Raw genomic sequence first — 21,126 nt, 5'->3', positions numbered from 1 at the left:
ATAATTTGAGCAATTACAAAAACCTGTGAAGCCATGCAAACCAAACATTATGGTGCCCTGAAATGGGACGACTATATATAAACACAGCTGTAATTTCTACATGGTGAAACCAAAATGTATAAAAATACCCTTTAATAAAATCTGACAATGTGCACTTTAACCACATGTGATTTTTTTCTATTAGAAATCTCAAATTGTGGAGTAGAGAGGCAAATAAATAAATGATGGGTCTTTGTCCCAAACATTATGGAGGGCACTGTATGTCAGTGGCGTACTATGACTGAACCTTTGCTGAAAGAGCAGCTTTCTTGGCTATTAACATACAATTTTTCTTAAAATCTTTCATTCAACAATGCTGCCAACGTCTGTGTCTTTGCATAAAAGTAAAACGCTGTACAGCCATGATATTTTATCTTCGTGGCGAGTGTACTTTGATGAACACGAATGTAAAATAAAATATACACAGCAATGAAAGAAATATAACTAAATATACCGCAATGACAACAAACATTTAGGATATGTTTCATTTATCACAGTACGTAATAGGCTTATAACTAGCCTGAAATGTAACTCTCTTTTAGATTATTTGTGGTAGTTGCTGCACTGTCCATAACTTCATCTTTAAGATATTATTTTATAATATGTACTTGACATCCTGATACTATGCTTTTCTTTAAAAATAAACTTTACTATCATGTACTGTGGCATTTTCTCCCTTTTTAGTTGAAGGGAAGGTTCACACATAAATGTGGGGCTTACTTTACTTTCCATCACACAGCCAGACCATCAGAGATATTCAGGGAATTGTGGCCACAGCTGCATCAGCAGGAGAGCAGCTTCACATTTGGAGATGTATTTAATCTAATTGTACTTTCCACTGCGAAGGAAGCCCTCAGATTAAATCTGATTTTTTAAATATATACAGATTTCTTAGAATTCAAAAATTTGACTACGACCTCTGCCTAATTTCTGCATTCTTCTGTCTTATTCCTGGAGCTTTTTAAGAGGTAACTTCAGGGGACTAACTCCCTGGAAGGCTAGTAAAACCCTCGACTGCACAATTGCATGCATAAATGAGGTCCATGCCTGATAAGGCTTGGCATGCAAAAGTATGACAATAAGAGGGCAGAGTTCGTGAAATACTTATTATATTAGCTGAATATTTATTTGCCACAGCTGCCAGTACATACAATAAAGTTAAAATGTTAACACTGATCAGAGAACCACTGTGGTACAAATGTGGCAACACGATTTTATTTATAGTAAGATGTGTCAACATCCAGCATGACAAAATTGTACAAAGTTCACAATTTAAAAATGAATCATCACAGCAACTTGTGATTTCACACATTTATAGCAAAATTAAAATGTCAACAAATCCATGCTGTGTTGTACAAAAATAAATCAAACTTCAGTTCCACAGAGAGCACAATAAATAGTTTATACAAAATCCTGTCTTAATAAATGAATATCACTTAAATTAACTTAGAAATGAATATGAACAATAAGTTATTATAAATAAACTCTGACGAATCTGCAATAATCCTTATGAAATGTTAGCATTCTAATATGTGACACGTCTGTGTTCACTATGTTGGAGTCACGGGTACGTTTTGATTCGATATTATGTACCAACATTAGATGAGCAGCAGATTTGTGCTTAAAATCCCTTTTCCATTTACATAGGTGAGAACAGTAATAATCCAAAAGTCAAACTAGCTCTTACTCTATTAAAAGCATTACTATATTGGCATAGAAGCTGCAGACACAATGCAGTGGAAAAAAAGGCATATGCAGTCAATGAAGAACAAAGCCCTAAAAGAGGCTAGGGCAAGTATATATGTTTATATATATGGCATAAGGTGAAAGACAAGCACCTTGCTTTAGCTCTCAAAAAGGCAATTCTGAACATGGCAGCTACAACTAATAGCACAACAGAAAGTGGGCACCATGCAGGCTCAAAGCCACATGGACCCAGAGTAATTACAGAATCTTTTCCCAGCTAGTTGAGAATTTGTCCATTGGGAAAACTTTGTAAGTTTTGCACAACGACTATGAATAAAGTGCTGCTGGGATTATGTTTCACATTGAATATTGTATCACATTTCCTGTCATGACCTTATTGTGCCCAATAGCTTCCACTACGGCTATCACCACAACAGTGGCCACAAGGGCTTCTGTGTTTCATTTGTTCAGACTCATGCGACTTTTGTCATATGACTGATAATATCAGCAATTGCACACCTTATTACTCTGTAGATATAGGACAAGGTAAGTGCAAAATAGATCTGGCAGGTTTCGAGGGACAGCGACCCTGTAATGTCCAGTCAGATGAAATTATTAATAAGGTATAAAACCCATACTTCCTTCTACAGAGACCCATAGTACAGATAGATACGCATGTACTGTAAACTACAAGACAAATTAACTTCACAGAAAGTGTGCTGTGGCATTCAGCGGTCGTCCTATGTTCATTGAAGTGCATTGCTCTAAGCATCATAGCCGGGAAGGCCGATTTAGTCACAACACCAATCAGTGCAGGGTGTAAGTAATCCTTCTGTCAAGTTACCTTGTCTCGGAGTTTAGCCCTGGGCCCTCACTGGGCTACTTTGTCTTTACCACAAATCCCACTGCTCTTTTATTTGAATAGAAGTAATTTGAACAGGTTAGTGAGGACACAGGGCTATTTGGCAAACCTAAACTAAAACAACCTTAAAGCTACTCATTATTTCATTCACTGTTCTAAAATCCCAAAGCAATAATTTCATTTGAATGTCCCCACCTAATTGTAATCCATTTAAAACTAAAGCACATAATATTTTTAAAGCGTTGTTCAAAACTAGAGCATTTTCGCTACCAATCCTTGTCTATTAAACAATATGCACATAAATTATTTTATTTTTTCAATTCTGTAAAACACAGTCTCCCATATGAGACAGAAAATCAGGGTATCCAAGTGATAGCGATACATAGATCATAGCTCACATGCTCCCAAGCTTTCTGTTGTCTGTCAAATTCAATTTGTAATACTAAATTCTTCCCCTTTTGTAAAGCATTTGAAATAATTCACATCCTATTCAATTTTTGTTCCGTCAACCATTCAAGTGTATACACTCAAAAAAAGTGCATACATTGGCAGCTATAAACATTACATGGCATATTACACTATGTCATCTCATATGAAAACGTACAAAATGTGAATGTTTTTAAAAACTATATATTAAATGCAATTACTATTTTCAAAGCAGGACATAAAATTATTATGAAGTCTCCTACGCATAACACCTTTGTAACAGAAATAAAGTTTCCTTATTCAACACTGTCTGGTAAATTAGAGCAGCAAAAACGTGAGGCATCCAAGCAAGATCTTTCTTAAAAACCAGAAAATGGTCCTTAGACCTGTATTCCTTTCACAGCTTGCTTTATGTTTTCCAGCAGGGCCTTGTTTTCTGGGCTCTGATAGCGATCTTGATTTGTATACATGTCTGTTAAAGTCGTCACGTAGGCGTCAAAATTCTGTTCATTTATTGGATCCTACAAGAAAAAAGTTGGTTGAAAAGCACCTTGTTAAAAATCTGTTATATAATAAATACAAGTTGTTAGTCCTCGATTCTTACATTCTTACATTCTTCCATTGCAACAATATGCATATATGCACATGCAACAACATGCATTTATCTAACTACTTTACTCTGATAAACATTTACAATAGAAACTCTAGCAGTGAGAGTTAGATATAGTTCTGAGGGCTAACGGAATTAAGGGACATGGGGAGAAAGCAGGAACAGGGCACCGATTCTGTATGATCAGCCATGATCATATTGAATGGTGGTGCTTGCTCGAAGGGCTAAATGGCCTACTCCTTCACCTATTTTATATGTTTCTGTGTTAGTGCTGTCTTTTGGAGAATGAATGTTTTGAAAGAGTTAAATGAAGTAGTAAGTTACAAGATGGATTCTGCTGTAGATTTAGAAGTTACAAAATGGATGCTTAACCTTTCCTCTAAACACTAGCAAGATTTCAGTACAATAACACCAGATGACCATATAATATAAACACTAGCGAGGTATCAGCACAGGAACACTAAATGTTTTGCCTTTCTTCTATTACACTAGCACAAGAACACTAGTTTTGCCCTTCTGATATAAACATTCAGAAAGATGTACAGACATTGAATCAACAAGGTCAAAAAACAAGACCGCTTTAATCTGCAATAAAAATAAGAAATAGCTTTTTAAGTAAAACCATACATGGACATAACCTTTCTTCTATTGGATGAAACTGTCAATCTTTGATATTACCCTATATGGACAAGGCAAGAGGCTTTGTAAGATAAAGAATTGCTGAATTGCTGATTATTGGGGTATAAGTACATGTGATTGAACATTACATCTTTGTGTGGAACACGAGCAACTCTGTAGTCTGTGTTTATGTACTAGAGTTGGCTCCCACACCCGCCTGGGCATGATAAAGATTTTATTGCATTTTTACTAACTTTATTGTGTTGTTATCTGTTTGAAGTGAATCGGACTTTAACAGTTTTAGGTTGAAGATTTTTCATCCGAACTGGCAAATTAGTTTTCACTAATTGCCAGTGCTAACGAGGGTGTTCAAACTGTAATATTGACTCTTCCTCTTTTTGCAGATGCTGCATGATCTGCAGAGTATTTCTACTTATTTTTTCTGCTTTTATTTCAGATTTCCAGTATCAGCAGCTTTTTATGATTTTCATAAGTCTGCCAGAACATCTGTGAGTAATGCACTGGTGGATTATATGCTCAATCCAGGATGTGGCAAACAGCAGCGTGATAGTTAGATAGGTAGTAGGGGAGGTTTTTGCAGTAATAGAATAGCAAAATCCTCTAACAATCAGGAACCAATAAATATTCCTTGCAGACCAAAGAAACCTCAGATGCTGGAAGCCTGAATTAAAACAAATTGCTGGAGGATGATAGAAACATAGAAACATAGAAAATAGGTGCAGGAATAGGCCATTCGGCCCTTCGAGACTGCACTGCCATTCAATATGATCATGGCTGATCATCCAACTCAGTATCTTGTACCTGCCTTCTCTCCATACCCCCTGATCCCTTAAGCCACAAGGGCCACATCTAACTCCCTCTTAAATATAGCCAATAAACTGGCCTCAACTACCTTCTGTGGCAGAGAATTCCAGAGATTCACCACTCTCTGTGTGAAAAATGTTTTTCTCATCTCGGTCCTAAAAGATTTCCCCCGTATCCTTAAACTGTGACCCCTTGTTCTGGACTTCCCCAACATCGGGAACAATCTTCCTGCATCTAGCCTGTCCAACCCCTTAAGAATTTTCAGATGATGCAGCATCTGAGGAGAGAAATAGATAGATGATGTATCAGGGCAGGATGCTTTTTCAGACTGATGGAGTAGGGGAGATCGCTGGTGGAAAGAAGTGAGGGAAAGGGGTGGGGAAAGAGCTGGCAAGTGAAAGACTGAGATTCAAGAAACTGCAGATGCTGGAATCTTGAACAACACACAAAGTGCTGGAGGAAAGTGGTCAGGCAGCATCTGTGAAGGGAATTAACAGCCGATGTTTTGGGTCAGACTGATTGGAGTAGGGAGGATGAAAACTGGAAAATAGGGTGGGGGTGGGGGCGACAAATCCTGGCAAGTGATAAGTGGATAGGTGAGGAGGGTTTGATTGGCAAATGGATGACATCTCTAATCTTTTTAACACTGCACCCATCTGTCAATCACCCTCTCTTGCATCCACCTCTCACTTGCCAGACTTTATCCCACCCCCCAGTGAGGTGGGAGAGAGAAGGTTGGCGATATTAAGCCTAGAAATGGCAAGTGGAGAAGACAAAGAAGTGCGATGGCAGAATCTGATAAGAGAGGAAAGTGGGGAGTGAAATGAAGAAGCAGAGGGAGGGATGGTGGGTAGAAGAAACAGAGAGAGGGGAGAAAAATGGGGGACCTGGAGTAGGGAGTGCCAGGTGATGAGTGAATGGAGGGGAAAGAATATGGCTGATGGGGCGGGGTATAAGAAATGGAGGGGTTCACCTGAAATTGGAAATTGAATGTTCATGCTGTTGAGTTGTTGGTTACCAAATGTTTTATGAGGTACCAGTTTGCATCTGACCTCACTCTGGTCGCAGAGGAGGCTGAGGCTTGATATGGAACCGGGAAGGGGAATTGAAGTGTCTTCCATCCTGAGTTCCAACTGACTCTAGTGGACAGAGTGCATGTGTTGGGAAAGACTGTCTGGATCCCTGAATAGGAGTGAGGAAGGAGATGTAGGAACAAGTGTTACACCACCTGTTGTTGCAGGGGAAAGTACCTGAGCAGAGTTGTGCAAACCGAGGGGTCATGGCCAAAGTGGTCTCTGCAGAAAGCAGGAAGGGGTGGGGTAGGGAAGATGTGACTGGTGATGGGATTGTGTCGAAGCCAGCAGAAAGTTTGGAGGTTGATGTGCAGATGATGGTGGGGTGAAAGGCAAGGACCAGCAGAACTGCAGGAAATGGAGGCGACACAGGTGAGGGCTCCATCCACAACTGTGGGAATACTTCATGCAAGGAATGACTAATCAGATAATTTGTTATTCGTTGCACTATAACCCATCATCTTGATCAATGTTGTATTTGCTGAGATGAGTGATAGCATCATAAAAAGTAATTGTTTTTTTTCTCTGAGTTGTGACAAGTCTATTGTACCTCAAAATTATCTGCATACTTTAACCATATAACCATATAACAATTACAGCACGGAAACAGGCCATATCGACCCTTCTAGTCCGTGCCGAACACGTATTCTCCCCTAGTCCCATATACCTGCGCTCAGACCATAACCCTCCATTCCTTTCCCGTCCATATAACTATCCAATTTATTTTTAAATGATAAAAACGAACCTGCCTCCACCACCTTCACTGGAAGCTCATTCCACACAGCCACCACTCTCTGAGTAAAGAAGTTCCCCCTCATGTTACCCCTAAACCTCTGTCCCTTAATTCTCAAGTCATGTCCCCTTGTTTGAATCTTCCCTACTCTCAGTGGGAAAAGCTTATCCACGTCAACTCTGTCTATCCCTCTCATCATTTTAAAGACCTCTATCAAGTCCCCACTTAACCTTCTGCGCTCCAAAGAATAAAGCCCTAACTTGTTCAACCTTTCTCTGTAACTTAGTTGCTGAAACCCAGGCAACATTCTAGTAAATCTCCTCTGTACTCTCTCTATTTTGTTGACATCCTTCCTATAATTAGGCGACCAAAATTGTACCCCATACTCCAGAATTGGCCTCACCAATGCCTTGTACAATTTTAACATTACATCCCAACTTCTATACTCAATGCTCTGATTTATAAAGGCCAGCACACCAAAAGCTTTCTTTACCACCCTATCTACATGAGATTCCACTTTCAGGGAACTGTGCACAGTTATTCCCAGATCCCTCTGTTCACCTGCATTCTTCAATTCCCTACCATTTACCATGTACGTCCTATTTTGATTTGTCCTGCCAAGATGTAGCACCTCACACTTATCAGCATTAAACTCCATCTGCCATCTTTCAGTCCACTCTTCCAACTGGCATAAATCTCTCTGTAGACTTTGAAAATCTACTTCATTATCCACAACCCCACCTATCTTAGTATCATCTGCATACTTACTAATCCAATTTACCACACCATCATCCAGATCATTGATGTACATGACAAACAACAGTGGACCCAACACAGATCCCTGTGGCACCCCACTAGTCACTGGCCTCCAACCTGACAAACAACCATCCACCATTACTCTCTGGCATCTCCCATTCAGCCACTGTTGAATCCATCTTGCTACTCCACCATTAATACCCAACCATTGAACCTTCTTAACCAACCTTCCATGAGGAACCTTGTCAAAGGCCTTACTGAAGTCCATATATACAACATCCACTGCTTTACCCTCATCAATTTCCCGAGTTACCTCTTCAAAAAATTCAAGAAGATTAGTCAAACATGACCTTCCAGGCACAAATCCACTTTGACCTCAAATACCTTACAGTACCAAAACGGCATTGAAATTTTCCACAGCCATTCTCAGTGAATGGTTGCATGAATATCAAATAATTGAAACAAGCAGGCAAACTAATTCCATTTTAGAACTAAACCACCAATGAATGAGAGGCTCCTGTCACATTGGTCTGAGTTAGATTAGGATAGAAGTTCCAACAAAAATATAGGTTATTCCATTGTATCCACTTCATGTGCTGTAAAATGTAACAAATAATATGTCTGTTGTTGAGAACAAAACAAGATTCCATCTTGTGTTCCTCAGCGATGTAAAACAGCAAGATTTAAGCTAACATTATGTTAAACCACAGTAAAATGTCTGATAATAGGAGTATATCAAGTGGTCTGATTGAATTTAGCACGAGATTGGCTGTGGGAAATTTGAAATGTGGCTTTCATTAAAAATATTTAAGAAATGTAGTTATTTCTTTTTTCACGCTATTGATGACTTGGAGTTAGATTAATTCAATGAGTTTGGACTGGTAATGATTCAGATACTAATTTGCTAGAGTGCACATTACAGATTTAAATTTAAACATTAACATGAAGATGGTTTGGGGAACCTGGACTTTTAATGTGCAGCATAACTGCACCCAGTTCAAATGGTTACCTGATTTTTGAAACAATAAAACTAGTGGAGACATGAAGTCATGACTTTCGTCAGAAGAAGAATCCACAGAATGCTGAGAGATCATGAAGGTTAATGGCAATGTAAAAAGTTGAAAAATATAAAGGTGAGTATATTTCAGATTTAGGTAACCTGCAGATTTTTCAAAGCTCTGTTGAGACTTGAGCATCATTTGTATTCTACAAACATAAAACCTTTAGAGGGAGATAAATCGATTAACTCCGACATGGAGCTGGCCAATTTCTGTCAGTTAAGTGGGTGCTGAGATGTTTCCAGAAAATATTCTATATAGACTGGGACCTGGGCACTACTTTTTATTCAAGAGGAGTGCAAGGTGGCAGCAGGGCAGCTGCCAAAGTGTCAATGCCAATAGAATTGCAATGCGCCAACACTATTCAAAGGTTCTTTCTGCCCAGTTACTGCTTGGTGATCACAGCCAATATTAATCCTCACTTGTGTTGATGTTCATTTGAATAATACCCCCTTTAGATTTCAATCTTAAGTTGGATGGCAACTTTACAAATTTGTGCCTTCTTGGGGACCTTGCACTCAATACAAGTCCATATTGACTGTTCAATTGGGATTTTTTTCCTTGAGTTGCGAACCAATTTAATAAACACAAACGGTGGAACAGTCTCTCTGCTGAGAGCACAGATTCATCAGATGATCATGATGAAAAGACACATGCTATGCGCATCTGGGATCACAGTATCTATTGCAGGCAGGGAAACCTCAGTACAAACACAGAACCAATGTCATGCTCTAAGAAATTGAACAGAACATTAAAAAAAAACAATTAGCCAAATGCATTGGAAGGTAGACTAACATTTTTCTTATTTGGGGGAATTTAATCATTTGAATATTTGCCATTTGGTTGCACTTTCAACTGTTCATTCTTAACAAGTATGAAAATAAAATGGAATTTTACTTTTAAAGCATTTTAATTAGAATATGCTTTTGTAACTGTATTATCTTCTTGAAGGAGATTTGTGCCTTTCTTCATGCACTGTAAACCAACACCAAACATCGGTGAAGTAAAGGCACTTGCATCACAAAAAGTACAGAAGTAACTAAGAAATATCACTAGCCATAGAGAGAAGGTATGACCAATGACACAATAGAATTGCAAGCAATCAAATAATTGTTAATAAAGTTTAGTGGTTGAAAAAGTTGAGAAATAGAACACTTGGGCAGATAAGGCAAGGCAAGGCAACTTTATTTATATAGCACATTTCATACACGAGGCAGACTCAAAGTGCTTCACATAAAAACATGTCATACAATAAAATGAAATAATAAATGAAATAAAATAGAAGAATTAAAAGAAAATAAATCAAAATTAAAAATGCAGTATAAAAAGTGTACTGTAGTTAACAAAGTTAAAAGTGTAATGTAGTTAAGATTTAGCTGAAAGCTAAAGTAAACATAAAAGTTTTCAGCCTTGTTTTAAAAGTGGTCAAAGTTGAGGCAAGTCTTAAATCTTCAGGAAGTTTATTCCAGCTATTTGTTGCATAGTAACTAAATCCTGCTTTCCCATGTTTTGTATTTACTCTGGGAATCACTAACAGATTGGTCTCAGAAGATCTTAGCGGTCTAGAAGGCTTATATAGTGGAAGCATGTCCGAGATATACTTTGGCCCTAAACCATGTAGTGATTTATAGGTGAGCAGCAGGATTTTGAAATCAATTCTCTGACATACAGGGAGCCAATGTAAGGATTTAAGAATTGGTGTTTATTCTGGTTTCTGAGTTTCTAAGTTTAATCTGATTTCCTACCTGCTTGTATTTTAATTCCTTTGATTCATTTCCAATATGAACCTGTGCAGCTGAGAGGGAGTCAGTGCCTAAAGCTGGTGAGGATTGCTTGATTTAATGTGGAGCAGGGAGCTCGTCAAATCAATGCTGACGTGGCCAGAACCATCAAGGTACCTCTGATGCCACAACAACCCTCCATCAGCCCTCCATTATGTTGAAGTAACTTCACATACATTTTAACTGGAAGCTGAGGAAGGAAATCTCTGGGATTTTCCAATCCGATGAAGCTGGTCTGCAGTCGGACTGTGAGGCTTCCATTCATGGGAATGGACTGGAGTTCAGAATTAATATAATCATCTCAATAGACAATAGACAATAGGTGCAGGAGTAGGCCATTCGGCCCTTCGAGCCAGCACCACCATTCACTGTGATCATGGCTGATCATCCACATTCAGTATCCCATTCCTGCCTTCTCACCATATACCCTGACCTTGTTATCTTCAAGAGCTCTATCTAACTCTCCCTTGAAAGCATCCAGAGAATTGACCTCCACTGCCTTCTGAGGCAGAGAATTCCACAGGTTCACAACTCTCTGGGTGAAATAGATTTTCCTCATCTCCGTTCTAAAAGGCCTACCGCTTATTCGTAAACTGTGGCCCCTGGTTCTGGACTTCCCCAACATCGGGAACATGTTTCCTGCCTCAAGTGTGTCCAATCCTTTAATAATGGTCCTGAACTTAAAGAAAGGTGACTTTGAGGGTATGAAGCGTGAACTGGCCAAGATAGACTGGCAAATGATACTTAAAGGGTTGACGGTGGATATGCAATGGAAGGCATTTAAAAACTGCATGGATGAACTACAACAAGTGTTCATCCCAGTTTGGCAAAGTAATAAATCAGGGAAAGGTAGTGCATCCGTGGATAACAAGGGAAATCAGGGATAGTATCAAAACAAAAGATGAAGCGTACAAATTAGCCAGAACAAGCAGCCTACCAGAGGACTGGGAGAAATTCAGAGTCCAGCAGAGGAGGACAAAAGGCTTAATTAGGAAAGGGAAAATAGATTATGAAAGAAAACTGGCAGGGAACATAAAAACTGACTGCAAAAGTTTTTATAGATATGTGAAGAGGAAAAGATTAGTTAAAACAAATGTAGGTCCCTTGCAGTCAGAAACAGGCGAATTGATCATGGGGAACAAGGACATGGCAGACCAATTGAATAACTACTTTGGTTCTGTCTTCACTAAGGAAGACATAAACAATCTGCCGGAAATAGCAAGGGGTTAAATGAGATGGAGGAACTGAGTGAAATCCAGGTTAGCCGGGAAGTGGTGTTAGGTAAATTGAATGGTTTAAAGGGCGATAAATCCCCAGGGCCAGATAAGTTGCATCCCAGAGTACTTAAGGAAGTAACCGCAGAAATAGTGGATGCATTAGTGATAATTTTTCAAAACTCTTTAGATTCTGGAGTAGTTCCCGAGGACTGGAACCGCGGTGGCTAATGTAACCCCACTTTTTAAAAAGGGAGGGAGAGAGAAAACGGGGAATTACAGACAGTTAGTCTAACATCGGTGGTGGGGAAAATTCTGGAGTCAGTTATTAAAGATGGGATAGCAGCACATTTGGAAAGTGGTGAATTCATTGGACAAAGTAAGCATGGATTTATGAAAAGTAAATCATGTCTGACGAATCTTATAGAATTTTTCGAGGATGTAACTAGTAGAGTGGATAAGGGAGAACCAGTGGATGTGTTATATCTGGACTTTCAGAAGGCTATCAACAAGGTCCCACATAAGAGATTAGTATACAAACTTAAAGCACATGGTATTGGGGGTTCAGTATTGATGTGGATAGGGAACTGGCTGGCAGACAGGAAGCAAAGAGTGGGAGTAAACGGGTCCTTTTCAGAATGGCAGGCAGTAACTAGTGGGGTATCGCAAGGCTCAGTGGTGGGACCCCAGCTATTTACAATATATATTAATGATCTGGATGAGGGAATTGAATGCAACATCTCCAAGTTTGCAGATGACACGAAGCTGGGGGGCAGTGTTAGCTGTGAGGATGATGCTAGGAGGCTGCAAGGTGACTTGGATAGGTTGGGTGAGTGGGCAAATGCATGGCAGATGCAGTATAATGTGGATAAATGTGAGGTTATCCACTTTGGTGGCAAAAACAGGAAAGTAGACTAGTATCTGAATGGTGGCCGATTAGGAAAAGGGGAGATGCAACGAGACCTGGGTGTCATGGTACACCAGTCATTGAAAGTAGGAATGCAGGTGCAGCAGGCAGTGAAGAAAGCAAATGGTATGTTAGCTTTCATAGCAAAAGGATTTGAGTATAAGAGCAGGGAGGTTCTACTGCAGTTGTACAGGGTCTTGGTGAGACCACACCTGGAGTATTGCGTACAGTTTTGGTCTCCTAATCTGAGGAAAGACATTCTTGCCATAGAGGGAGTACAGAGAAGGTTCACCAGACTGATTCCTGGGATGGCAGGACTTTCATATGAAGAAAGACTGGATAGACTCGGCTTGTACACGCTGGAATTCAGAAGATTGAGGGGGGATCTTATAGAAACTTACAAAATTCTTAAGGGGTTGGACAGGCTAGATGCAGGAAGATTATTCCCGATGTTGAGGAAGTCCAGAACAAGGGGTCACAGTTTAAGGATAAGGGGGAAATCTTTTAGGACCGAGATGAGAAAATCATTTTTTACACAGAGAGTGGTGAATCTCTGGAATTCTCTGCCACAGAACGTAGTTGAGGCCAGTTCATTGGCTATATTTAAGAGGGAGTTAGATGTGGCCCTTGTGGCTAAAGGGATCAGGGGATATGGAGAGAAGGCAGGGATGGGATACTGAGTTGGATGATCAGCCATGTTCATATCGAATGGCGGTACAGGCTCGAAGGGCCGAATGGCCTACTCCTGCACCTATTTTCTATGTTTCTATGTTTCTATAATCTTATATGTTTCAATAAGATCTCCTCTGATCCTTCTAAATTCCAGAGTATACAAGCCAAGCCGCTCCATTCCATCCACATTTGACCGTCCCGCCATCCCGGGAATTAACCTCGTGAACCTACGATGCACTCCCTCAATAGCAAGAATGTTCTTCCTCAAATTTGGAGACCAAAACTGCACACAATACTCTAGGTGTGGTCTCACTAGGGCCCTGTACAACTGCAGAAGGACCGCTTTGCTCCTATACTCAACTCCTCTTGTTATGAAGGCCAACAAGCCATTAGCTTTCTTCACTGCCTGCTGTACCTGATGCTTACTTTCAGTGAGTGATGAACAAGGAATCCCAGATCTCTTTATACTTCCCTTTTCCCAACTTGACACCATTCAGATAATAATCTGCCTTCCTGTTTTTGCCACCCAAGGGGATAACCTCACATTTATCCACATTAATCTGCATCTGCCATGCATCCGCCCACTCACCCAACTTTTCCAAGTCACCCTGCATCCTCATAGCATCCTCCTCACAGTTCACACAGCCACACAGCTTTGTGTCATCTGCAAATTTGCTAGTGTTACTTTGAATCCCTTCATCTAAATCATTGATATACAGTGGATTGCAAAAGTATTCATACCCCTTGAAATGTTCCACATTTTGTCACGTTACAACCACAAACGTAAATGTATTTTATTGGGATTTTATGTGATAGACCAACACAAAGTGGCGCATAATTGTGAAGTGGAAGGAAAATGATACATGGTTTTCAAATTTTTTTACAAATATAAAACTGAAAAGTGTGGCGTGCAAAAGTATTCAGCCCCCCTGAGTCAATACTTTGTAGAACCACCTTTCGCTGCAATTACAGCTGCAAGTCTTTTGGGGTATGTCTCTACCAGCTTTGCACATCTAGAGACTGAAATCTTTGCCCATTCCTCTTTGCAAAATAGCTCAAGCTCAGTCAGATTGGATGGAGAGCGTCTGTGAACAGTAATTTTCAAGTCTTGCCAGAGATTCTCAATTGGATTTAGGTCTGGACTTTGACTGGGCCATTCTAACACATGAATATGCTTTGAGCTAAACCATTCCATTGTAGCTCTGGCTGTATGTTTAGGGTCGTTGTCCTGCTGGAAGGTGAACCTCCGCCCCAGTCTCAAGTCTTTTGCAGACTTTAACAGGTTTTCTTCCAAGATTGTCCTGTATTTGGCTCCATCCATCTTCCCATCAACTCTGACCAGCTTCCCTGTCCCTGCTGAAGAAAAGCATCCCCACAGCATGATGCTGCCACCACCATGTTTCACAGTGGGGATGGTGTGTTCAGGGTGATGTGCAGTGTTAGTTTTCCGCCACACATAGCGTTTTGCATTTAGGCCAAAAACTTCAATTTTGGTCTCATCTGACCAGAGCACCTTCCTCCACATGTTTGCTGTGTCCCCCACATGGCTTGTGGCAAACTGCAAACGGGGCTTCTTATAGCTTTTTTTCAACAATGGCTTTCTTCTTGCCACTCTTCCATAAAGGCCCGATTTGTGGAGTGCACGACTAATAGTTGTCCTGTGGACAGATTCTCCCACCTGAGCTGTGGATCTTTGCAGCTCCTCCGGAGTTACCATGGGCCTCTTGGCTGCTTCTCTGATCAATGCTCTCCTTGCCTGGCTTGTCAGTTTAGGTGGACGGCCATGTCTTGGTAGGTTTGCAGTTGTGCCATAATCTTTTCATTTTCGGATGATGGATTGAACAGTGCTCCGTGAGATGTTCAAAGCTTGGGATATTTTTTTATAACCTAACCCTGCTTTAAACTTCTCCACAACTTTATCCCTGACCTGTCTGGTGTGTTCCTTGGGCTTCATGATGCTGTTTGTTCATTAATGTTCTCTAACAAACCTCTCAGGCCTTCACAGAACAGCTGTATTTATACTGAGATTAGATTACACACAAGTGGACTCTATTTACTAATTAGGTGACTTCTGAAGGCAATTGGTTGCACTGGATTTTATTTAGGGGTATCATAGTAAAGGGGGCTGAATACTTTTGCACGCCACACTTTTCAGTTTTTTATTTGTAAAAAAATTTGAAAACCATGTATAATTTTCCTTCCACTTCACAATTATGCGCCACTTTGTGTTGGTCTATCACATAAAATCCCAATAAAATACATTTACGGTTGTGGTTGTAACGTGACAAAATGTGGAAAAGCACAAGGGGTATGAATACTTTTGCAAGCCACTGTATATTGTAAATAGCTGCGGTCCCAGCACCGAGCATTGCGGTACCCCACTTCTCACTGCCTGCCAATTTGGAAAGGGACCCGTTAATCCCTACTCTTTGTTTCCTCTCTGCCAACCAATTTTCTATCCATGTCAGCACTCTACCCCAATACCATGTGCTCTAATTTTGCCCACTAATCTCCAATGTGGGACATTATCAAATGCTTTCTGAAAGTCCAGGTACGCTACATCCACTGGCTCTCCCTTGCCAATTTTCCTAGTTACATCCTCAAAAAATTCCAGAAGATTAGTCAAGCATGATTTCCCCTTCGTAAATCCATGCTGACTTGGGCCGATCCTGTTACTGCTATACAAATATGCCGCTATTTCATCTTTTATAATCGACTCCAGTATTTATCCCACCACCGATGTCAGACTAACTGGTCTATAATTCCCTGTTTTCTCTCTCCCGCCTCTTAAAAAGTGGGATAACATTAGCTATCCTCCAAACCACAGGAACTGATCCTGAATCTATAGAACATTGGAAAATGATCACCAATGCGTCCACAATTTCTAGAGCCTTTTCCTTAAGTACCTGGAATGCAGACCATCAGGCCCTGGGGATTTATCAGCCTTCAGTCCCATCAGTCTATCCAACACCACTTCCTGCCTAATGTGAATTTTCTTTAGTTCCTCCGTCTCCCCAGATCCTCTGGCCACTAATACATCAGGGAAATTGTTTGTGTCTTGCCTTGAATACACCTCTGCTTCCTGCAAAACACCTCTGATCTGTTTCCTTGCTATGTACTTTCATGCTGACCAGTGACCCGAGACAGGTAGATATTTACTGGTCTCCACCACTTTCTAACCAAGGGTGGGGCATTTAAAGAAGGCCTGGGTGTCAAATTGCACTGTACCAAACCTCAGGCAAATTACCTATGCTTCATATTTGCAGTGCACTAAACCTTCCTGGAGCAAAAATTAGACCCAAAATCAAATCATAACAAATAAGAAATTAGGCACTGTACTTATTTTAAAGGTTTTGAACAGATTAGTTGGATTGGCAACCAAAGCCAGAGCACCCAAAAGTGACATAACATATTGTACGTAGTTTAAATGTTCTCCATGTGACCGCGTGGATTTTTCCCTGGGTGCTCCAGTGTCCCCTCACACTGGAAAGACGTCGGTTAATTACTTTTGGAAAATGGTAAATCATCCCTAGTGTGTAGGATAGCGCTAGTGTTTGATGGTGATTGCTGGTCCATGTGTGAACGTGGCACCGACGGACGAGAGGCCGAAGCAAAGAAGTCGAAGCCAAAGAATGGAATGGAAACGAGGCCGAAACGACAATAAACCGAAAGATTCCGAAGACGAAACGCCTACTAACCGAAAGAATAGGACGCCTAAATGCAAACTAACCGAAAGGGCTGGACGCCTAAAACCCAAGGAACCGAAAAGCTGCGTCGCCTAAAATCAAACTTACCGAATGGCTGCTTTGTCGAAACGCCACCTACCCAAAAGGCGGTGTCGCCTACAGGCCAACGAACCGACTGCCGCTCAACAGAAAAGTCCAATAATGGACTTGACGTTGCCGGGGGGGCGGGGGGGGGGGGGGGGGGGGATTGGTCCAGACCCCCACGTCCATCACATCACTGTGAGGGCATGAACATTGTCCCAAACCTCCGCTTCACCCGACCCGCAGCCCGCGGAGGGTGGCCGTGGGAGAGTGGGGTTGTCGCGAGCGATGCGCACCTTCAGCCGCTTTCAACTTGGTGCTTGGGTTCAGATTGCCCAGTCACCTATGGCTTGTGTGGGAAAATGAACCCCATGCTCCCGTCTCCCCCTTCTCTCTCCCCTCCGCCTCCACCCACGTTTCCATTCCGTTCTTTGGCTTCGGCTTCTTTGCTTCGGCTTCTTGTCTGTCGGCGCCACGTCCGGGTACCCGCTGGTCGGCGTGGACATGGAGGGCCGAAGGGCCTGTTTCCGTGCTCCATCTCTAAAGTCTTAAGTATAAATTCTTAATTAGTAAGGGTGTCAAAATCAGTGGATGAATACTAGTCCCTAACATAAGTTTGAATTAACATAACTGTGTTAAAGAGAAGTGTGTAGGAAGGAATTGCAGATGCTAGTTTAAACTGAAGATAGACACAAAATGCTGGAGTAATGCAACGGGACAGGCAGCATCTCTGGATAGAAGGAATAGGTGATGTTTTGGGACGAGACCCTTCTTCAGACTGAAGAAGTGCTGAAGAAGGGTCTCAACCCAAAACATCACCCATTCCTTCTATCCAGAGATGCTGCTTGTCCCGCTGAGTTACTCGAGCATTTTGTGTCTATCTATGTGTTAAAGAGAAATTGTATTTGACTAACCAGTATGAGTTTTTTGATGAGTGGATTAGTGAAGCAAATGCATTAGATGGCGTTCACATTGATTTTTAAGAATATGTTTGATAAAATTCTACATAAAGGTTTGATTAGCAAAGTTGAAACACATAGAGTAAAATGATAATGAAAGTAGTTCAGGGAAAGAAAACAAAGAATGGTGCTATTTAGATGTTTTTCAAATATGAAGATAGCATATAGTATTGTTTGTTGAAGGTCAAAGCTGTGAAGATTGCTACTTTTGATATACATTAATAACCTATGTATGGGTGTTAAATTTCCAAACTTGAGATGCCATAACATTTGGATGTATGTAAAATAGTTCCAAGGATAAGACTATGTTAGTACATTGATAGGATGATTGAACATGTTGACATGTGCCAGGTAAAATCCAATGCAAAGCAATCGATATGGCCCAGTGGGGCAAAACAGTTTTGGGTGAGAAAGGAAGATACAGGTCATGGATGTGGGATTGTGTGTGGAGAAAGAAGTGATTCAATTTGGAATGTCATGGGGTTGAGAAATAGAGATGCCATTGTCAATATATAGTCGAGATACGGGAGATCGATCCCATTTACTTTGTTCTCGGGAATGACTTTGAGGTTTGGGCTGGCAGGGTAGTGACCTCACTAACAAAGTTGTATGGTTGATGGTGGGGGGCGGGGGGAGGGGTGGGGGGGGAGTGGGGAGTGAGATCAATGGTCAGGGGATTGGTTAGGGACGTGACATGGGAGGGGGAGGAGATACAGATTTTGGGTCTTTCTGATGGTTTGGGTTGTAGACATGGTGGGTTAATAGTGTGGTGAGCAAGACATTAGGTATGTATTTTATTTATCTGGAGGTATTCCAGTCTGTGATGATAACATTTTGTTATCCTGGAAGTGCCTAACAACAAGTGCTCCTGTGATACTTCAAAAAAAGCATTGCTGAGAATTGATGTTCAACCATGAACCTCTGATGAGGAAATTACACAGAGGTTATGCTGCTGACACAAGGGAAGAAATGTCCCAGTTGATCTTTCAGCACAGGAAATGCTTATTGGAGTCATAAAGCAAGAGGCACAGAAATGGGCCTTTGGCCCATCATAATAATAATAATGGATGGGATTTATATAGCGCCTTTCTAATACTCAAGGCGCTTTACATCGCATTATTCATTCACTCCTCAGTCACACTCGGTGGTGGTAAGCTACTTCTGTAGCCACAGCTGCCCTGGGGCAGACAGACAGAAGCGTGGCTGCCAATCTGCGCCTACGGCCCCTCCGACCACCACCAATCACTCACACACATTCACACACATTCACACACAGGCAAAGGTGGGTGAAGTGTCTTGCCCAAGGACACAACGACAGTATGCACTCCAAGCGGGATTCGAACCGGCTACCTTCCGGTTGCCAGCCGAACACTTAGCCCATTGTGCCATCTGTCGTCCCATGTCCATGCCATCCTTTTATCGATCTAATTACATCTGCCTGCACTGTGGGTATCCTTCTATTTAAGTAGGTTTCTAAATGTCTCTTACAAATAGTGATTGTATCTGAATCCATCTCCACCTTTGGCAGTGACTTCCAGATATAAACCACGTTTTGTATAATAAGCTTGCACCTCAAATCCCCTTTAAAATTCCTTCCTCTCACCTTAAACTGGTGCCCTTTTGTTTTTAATAAGTCCACCATGGGAAATAGATTCTATCTATTCTGTCTCTAGCACAATTGAACGACGTGTCTTATAATTATATTTCCCTCTGGCAGGTCACTACAGACCTTCTCTCCAGGGAAACCAAACCTAGCCTGTTGAATCTCTCTCCACAACTAAAGCCCTCCATTCCAAGCAACATTCTGGTTACCATCCACTGCATTCTAAATAGTGTAACCACATAATTCCCACAGTGTGGTGACCTGAACTGTACACAATTCTCCAAGTGCTGTCTAAGCCGAATTTTATAAAGTGGAGAGATAGCATCCCAACTTTTATAATCTACGCCCTCACCTATGAAGACAAGCATATCATTTGCCTTGTTCAGTACTCTATCTACCTGTGTTGCCCTACATTTTATTGTATATGTCCTATTCCAAAATACAGCACCTTTAGGGTGGCATAGCAGTAGAGCTGCCACCTTACAGAGTCAAATACCCAGGTTTGATGCTGACTACAGGTCCTGTCTCTACAAAGTTTGTACATTCTCCCCATGAGTGATCTTTGGTTTCCTTCCACACTCCAAAGATGTAGAGGTTTGTAGGTTAATTGGCTTGGTATTAATGTAAAATTGACCCTAGGTCAATTTTCGCCGAACACCTCCGCTCAGTCCGCAATAACCAACCTGACCTCCCGGTGGCTCAGCACTTCAACTCCCCCTCCCACTCCGTATCCGACCTCTCTGTCCTGGGTCTCCTCCATGGCCAGAGCGAGCAACACCGGAAATTGGAGGAACAGCACCTCATATTCCGCTTGGGGAGTCTGCACCCTGGGGGCATGAACATTGAATTCTCCCAATTCTGTTAGTCCTTGCTGTCTCCTCCCCTTCCTCAGCCCTCGGGCTGTCTCCTCCCATCCCTCAGCCTTCGGGCTCCTCCTCCTTATTCCTTTCTTCTCCCCGCCCCCATTCCCACCCCCCATCAGTCTGAAGAAGTGTTTCGGCCCAAAACGTTGCCTATTTCCTTCGCTCCATAGATGCTGCTGCACCCGCTGAGTTTCTCCAGCATTTTTGTGTACCTTCGATTTTCCAGCATCTGCAGTTCCTTCTTAAACACAATAAAATTTACCCTAGTGTGCATAGGATAGTGTTAATGTGTGGGGATCGTTTGTCGGTGTTGGCATGATGGACCGAGGGGCCTGTTTTCACACTGTATCTTTAAAGTAAATATTTGGGATCGTTGGGATTAAGTTCCATTTGGCATTGCTTCGTCCAATTTTCCATCTGATCTGTAACCTGCTGTAGTCTTAGACAACCTTCCTTACAATTCATAACATTACCAACTCTATTGCCATTCACAAATTTACTGATCAGACCTCCTATCATATAAAAAATAATTTTAACTGCACAACTGAAAAATATGTAATGTAATTTATAACCAAATATAGACTAACAAATGGAGAAATAGAAAGACCTGGAAGTAAATGTAGGTGACAGAAAAGGTTGGAAATTGGTTAATAAAGCATTTGGGATCTTAGACT

The 21,126-nt window shown here is 41.3% G+C and overlaps 1 protein-coding gene across 9 annotated transcripts in view; it reads right to left on the bottom strand.

The window, feature by feature from the left end:
- Positions 1 to 1,146: 1,146 nt before the first annotated feature.
- myt1l (myelin transcription factor 1 like) overlaps positions 1,147 to 21,126 on the bottom strand; it is a 438,397-nt gene continuing 418,417 nt past the window's right edge. For all 9 annotated transcript variants that reach the window (XM_033021668.1, XM_033021673.1, XM_033021674.1 and 6 more), the window contains one exon: positions 1,147 to 3,534. In XM_033021668.1, coding sequence (XP_032877559.1) covers positions 3,394 to 3,534 — 141 coding nt within the window. In that variant the 3' untranslated portion in view covers positions 1,147 to 3,393. The remainder of the gene's footprint in view (positions 3,535 to 21,126) is intronic.

The sequence above is a fragment of the Amblyraja radiata genome, chromosome 5 (genome assembly GCF_010909765.2).
Source record: "Amblyraja radiata isolate CabotCenter1 chromosome 5, sAmbRad1.1.pri, whole genome shotgun sequence".
Lineage (NCBI taxonomy): Eukaryota > Metazoa > Chordata > Chondrichthyes > Rajiformes > Rajidae > Amblyraja > Amblyraja radiata.
Note: the sequence above shows the minus strand (reverse complement) of the source record. Positions and strands in the feature narration are given on the sequence as shown.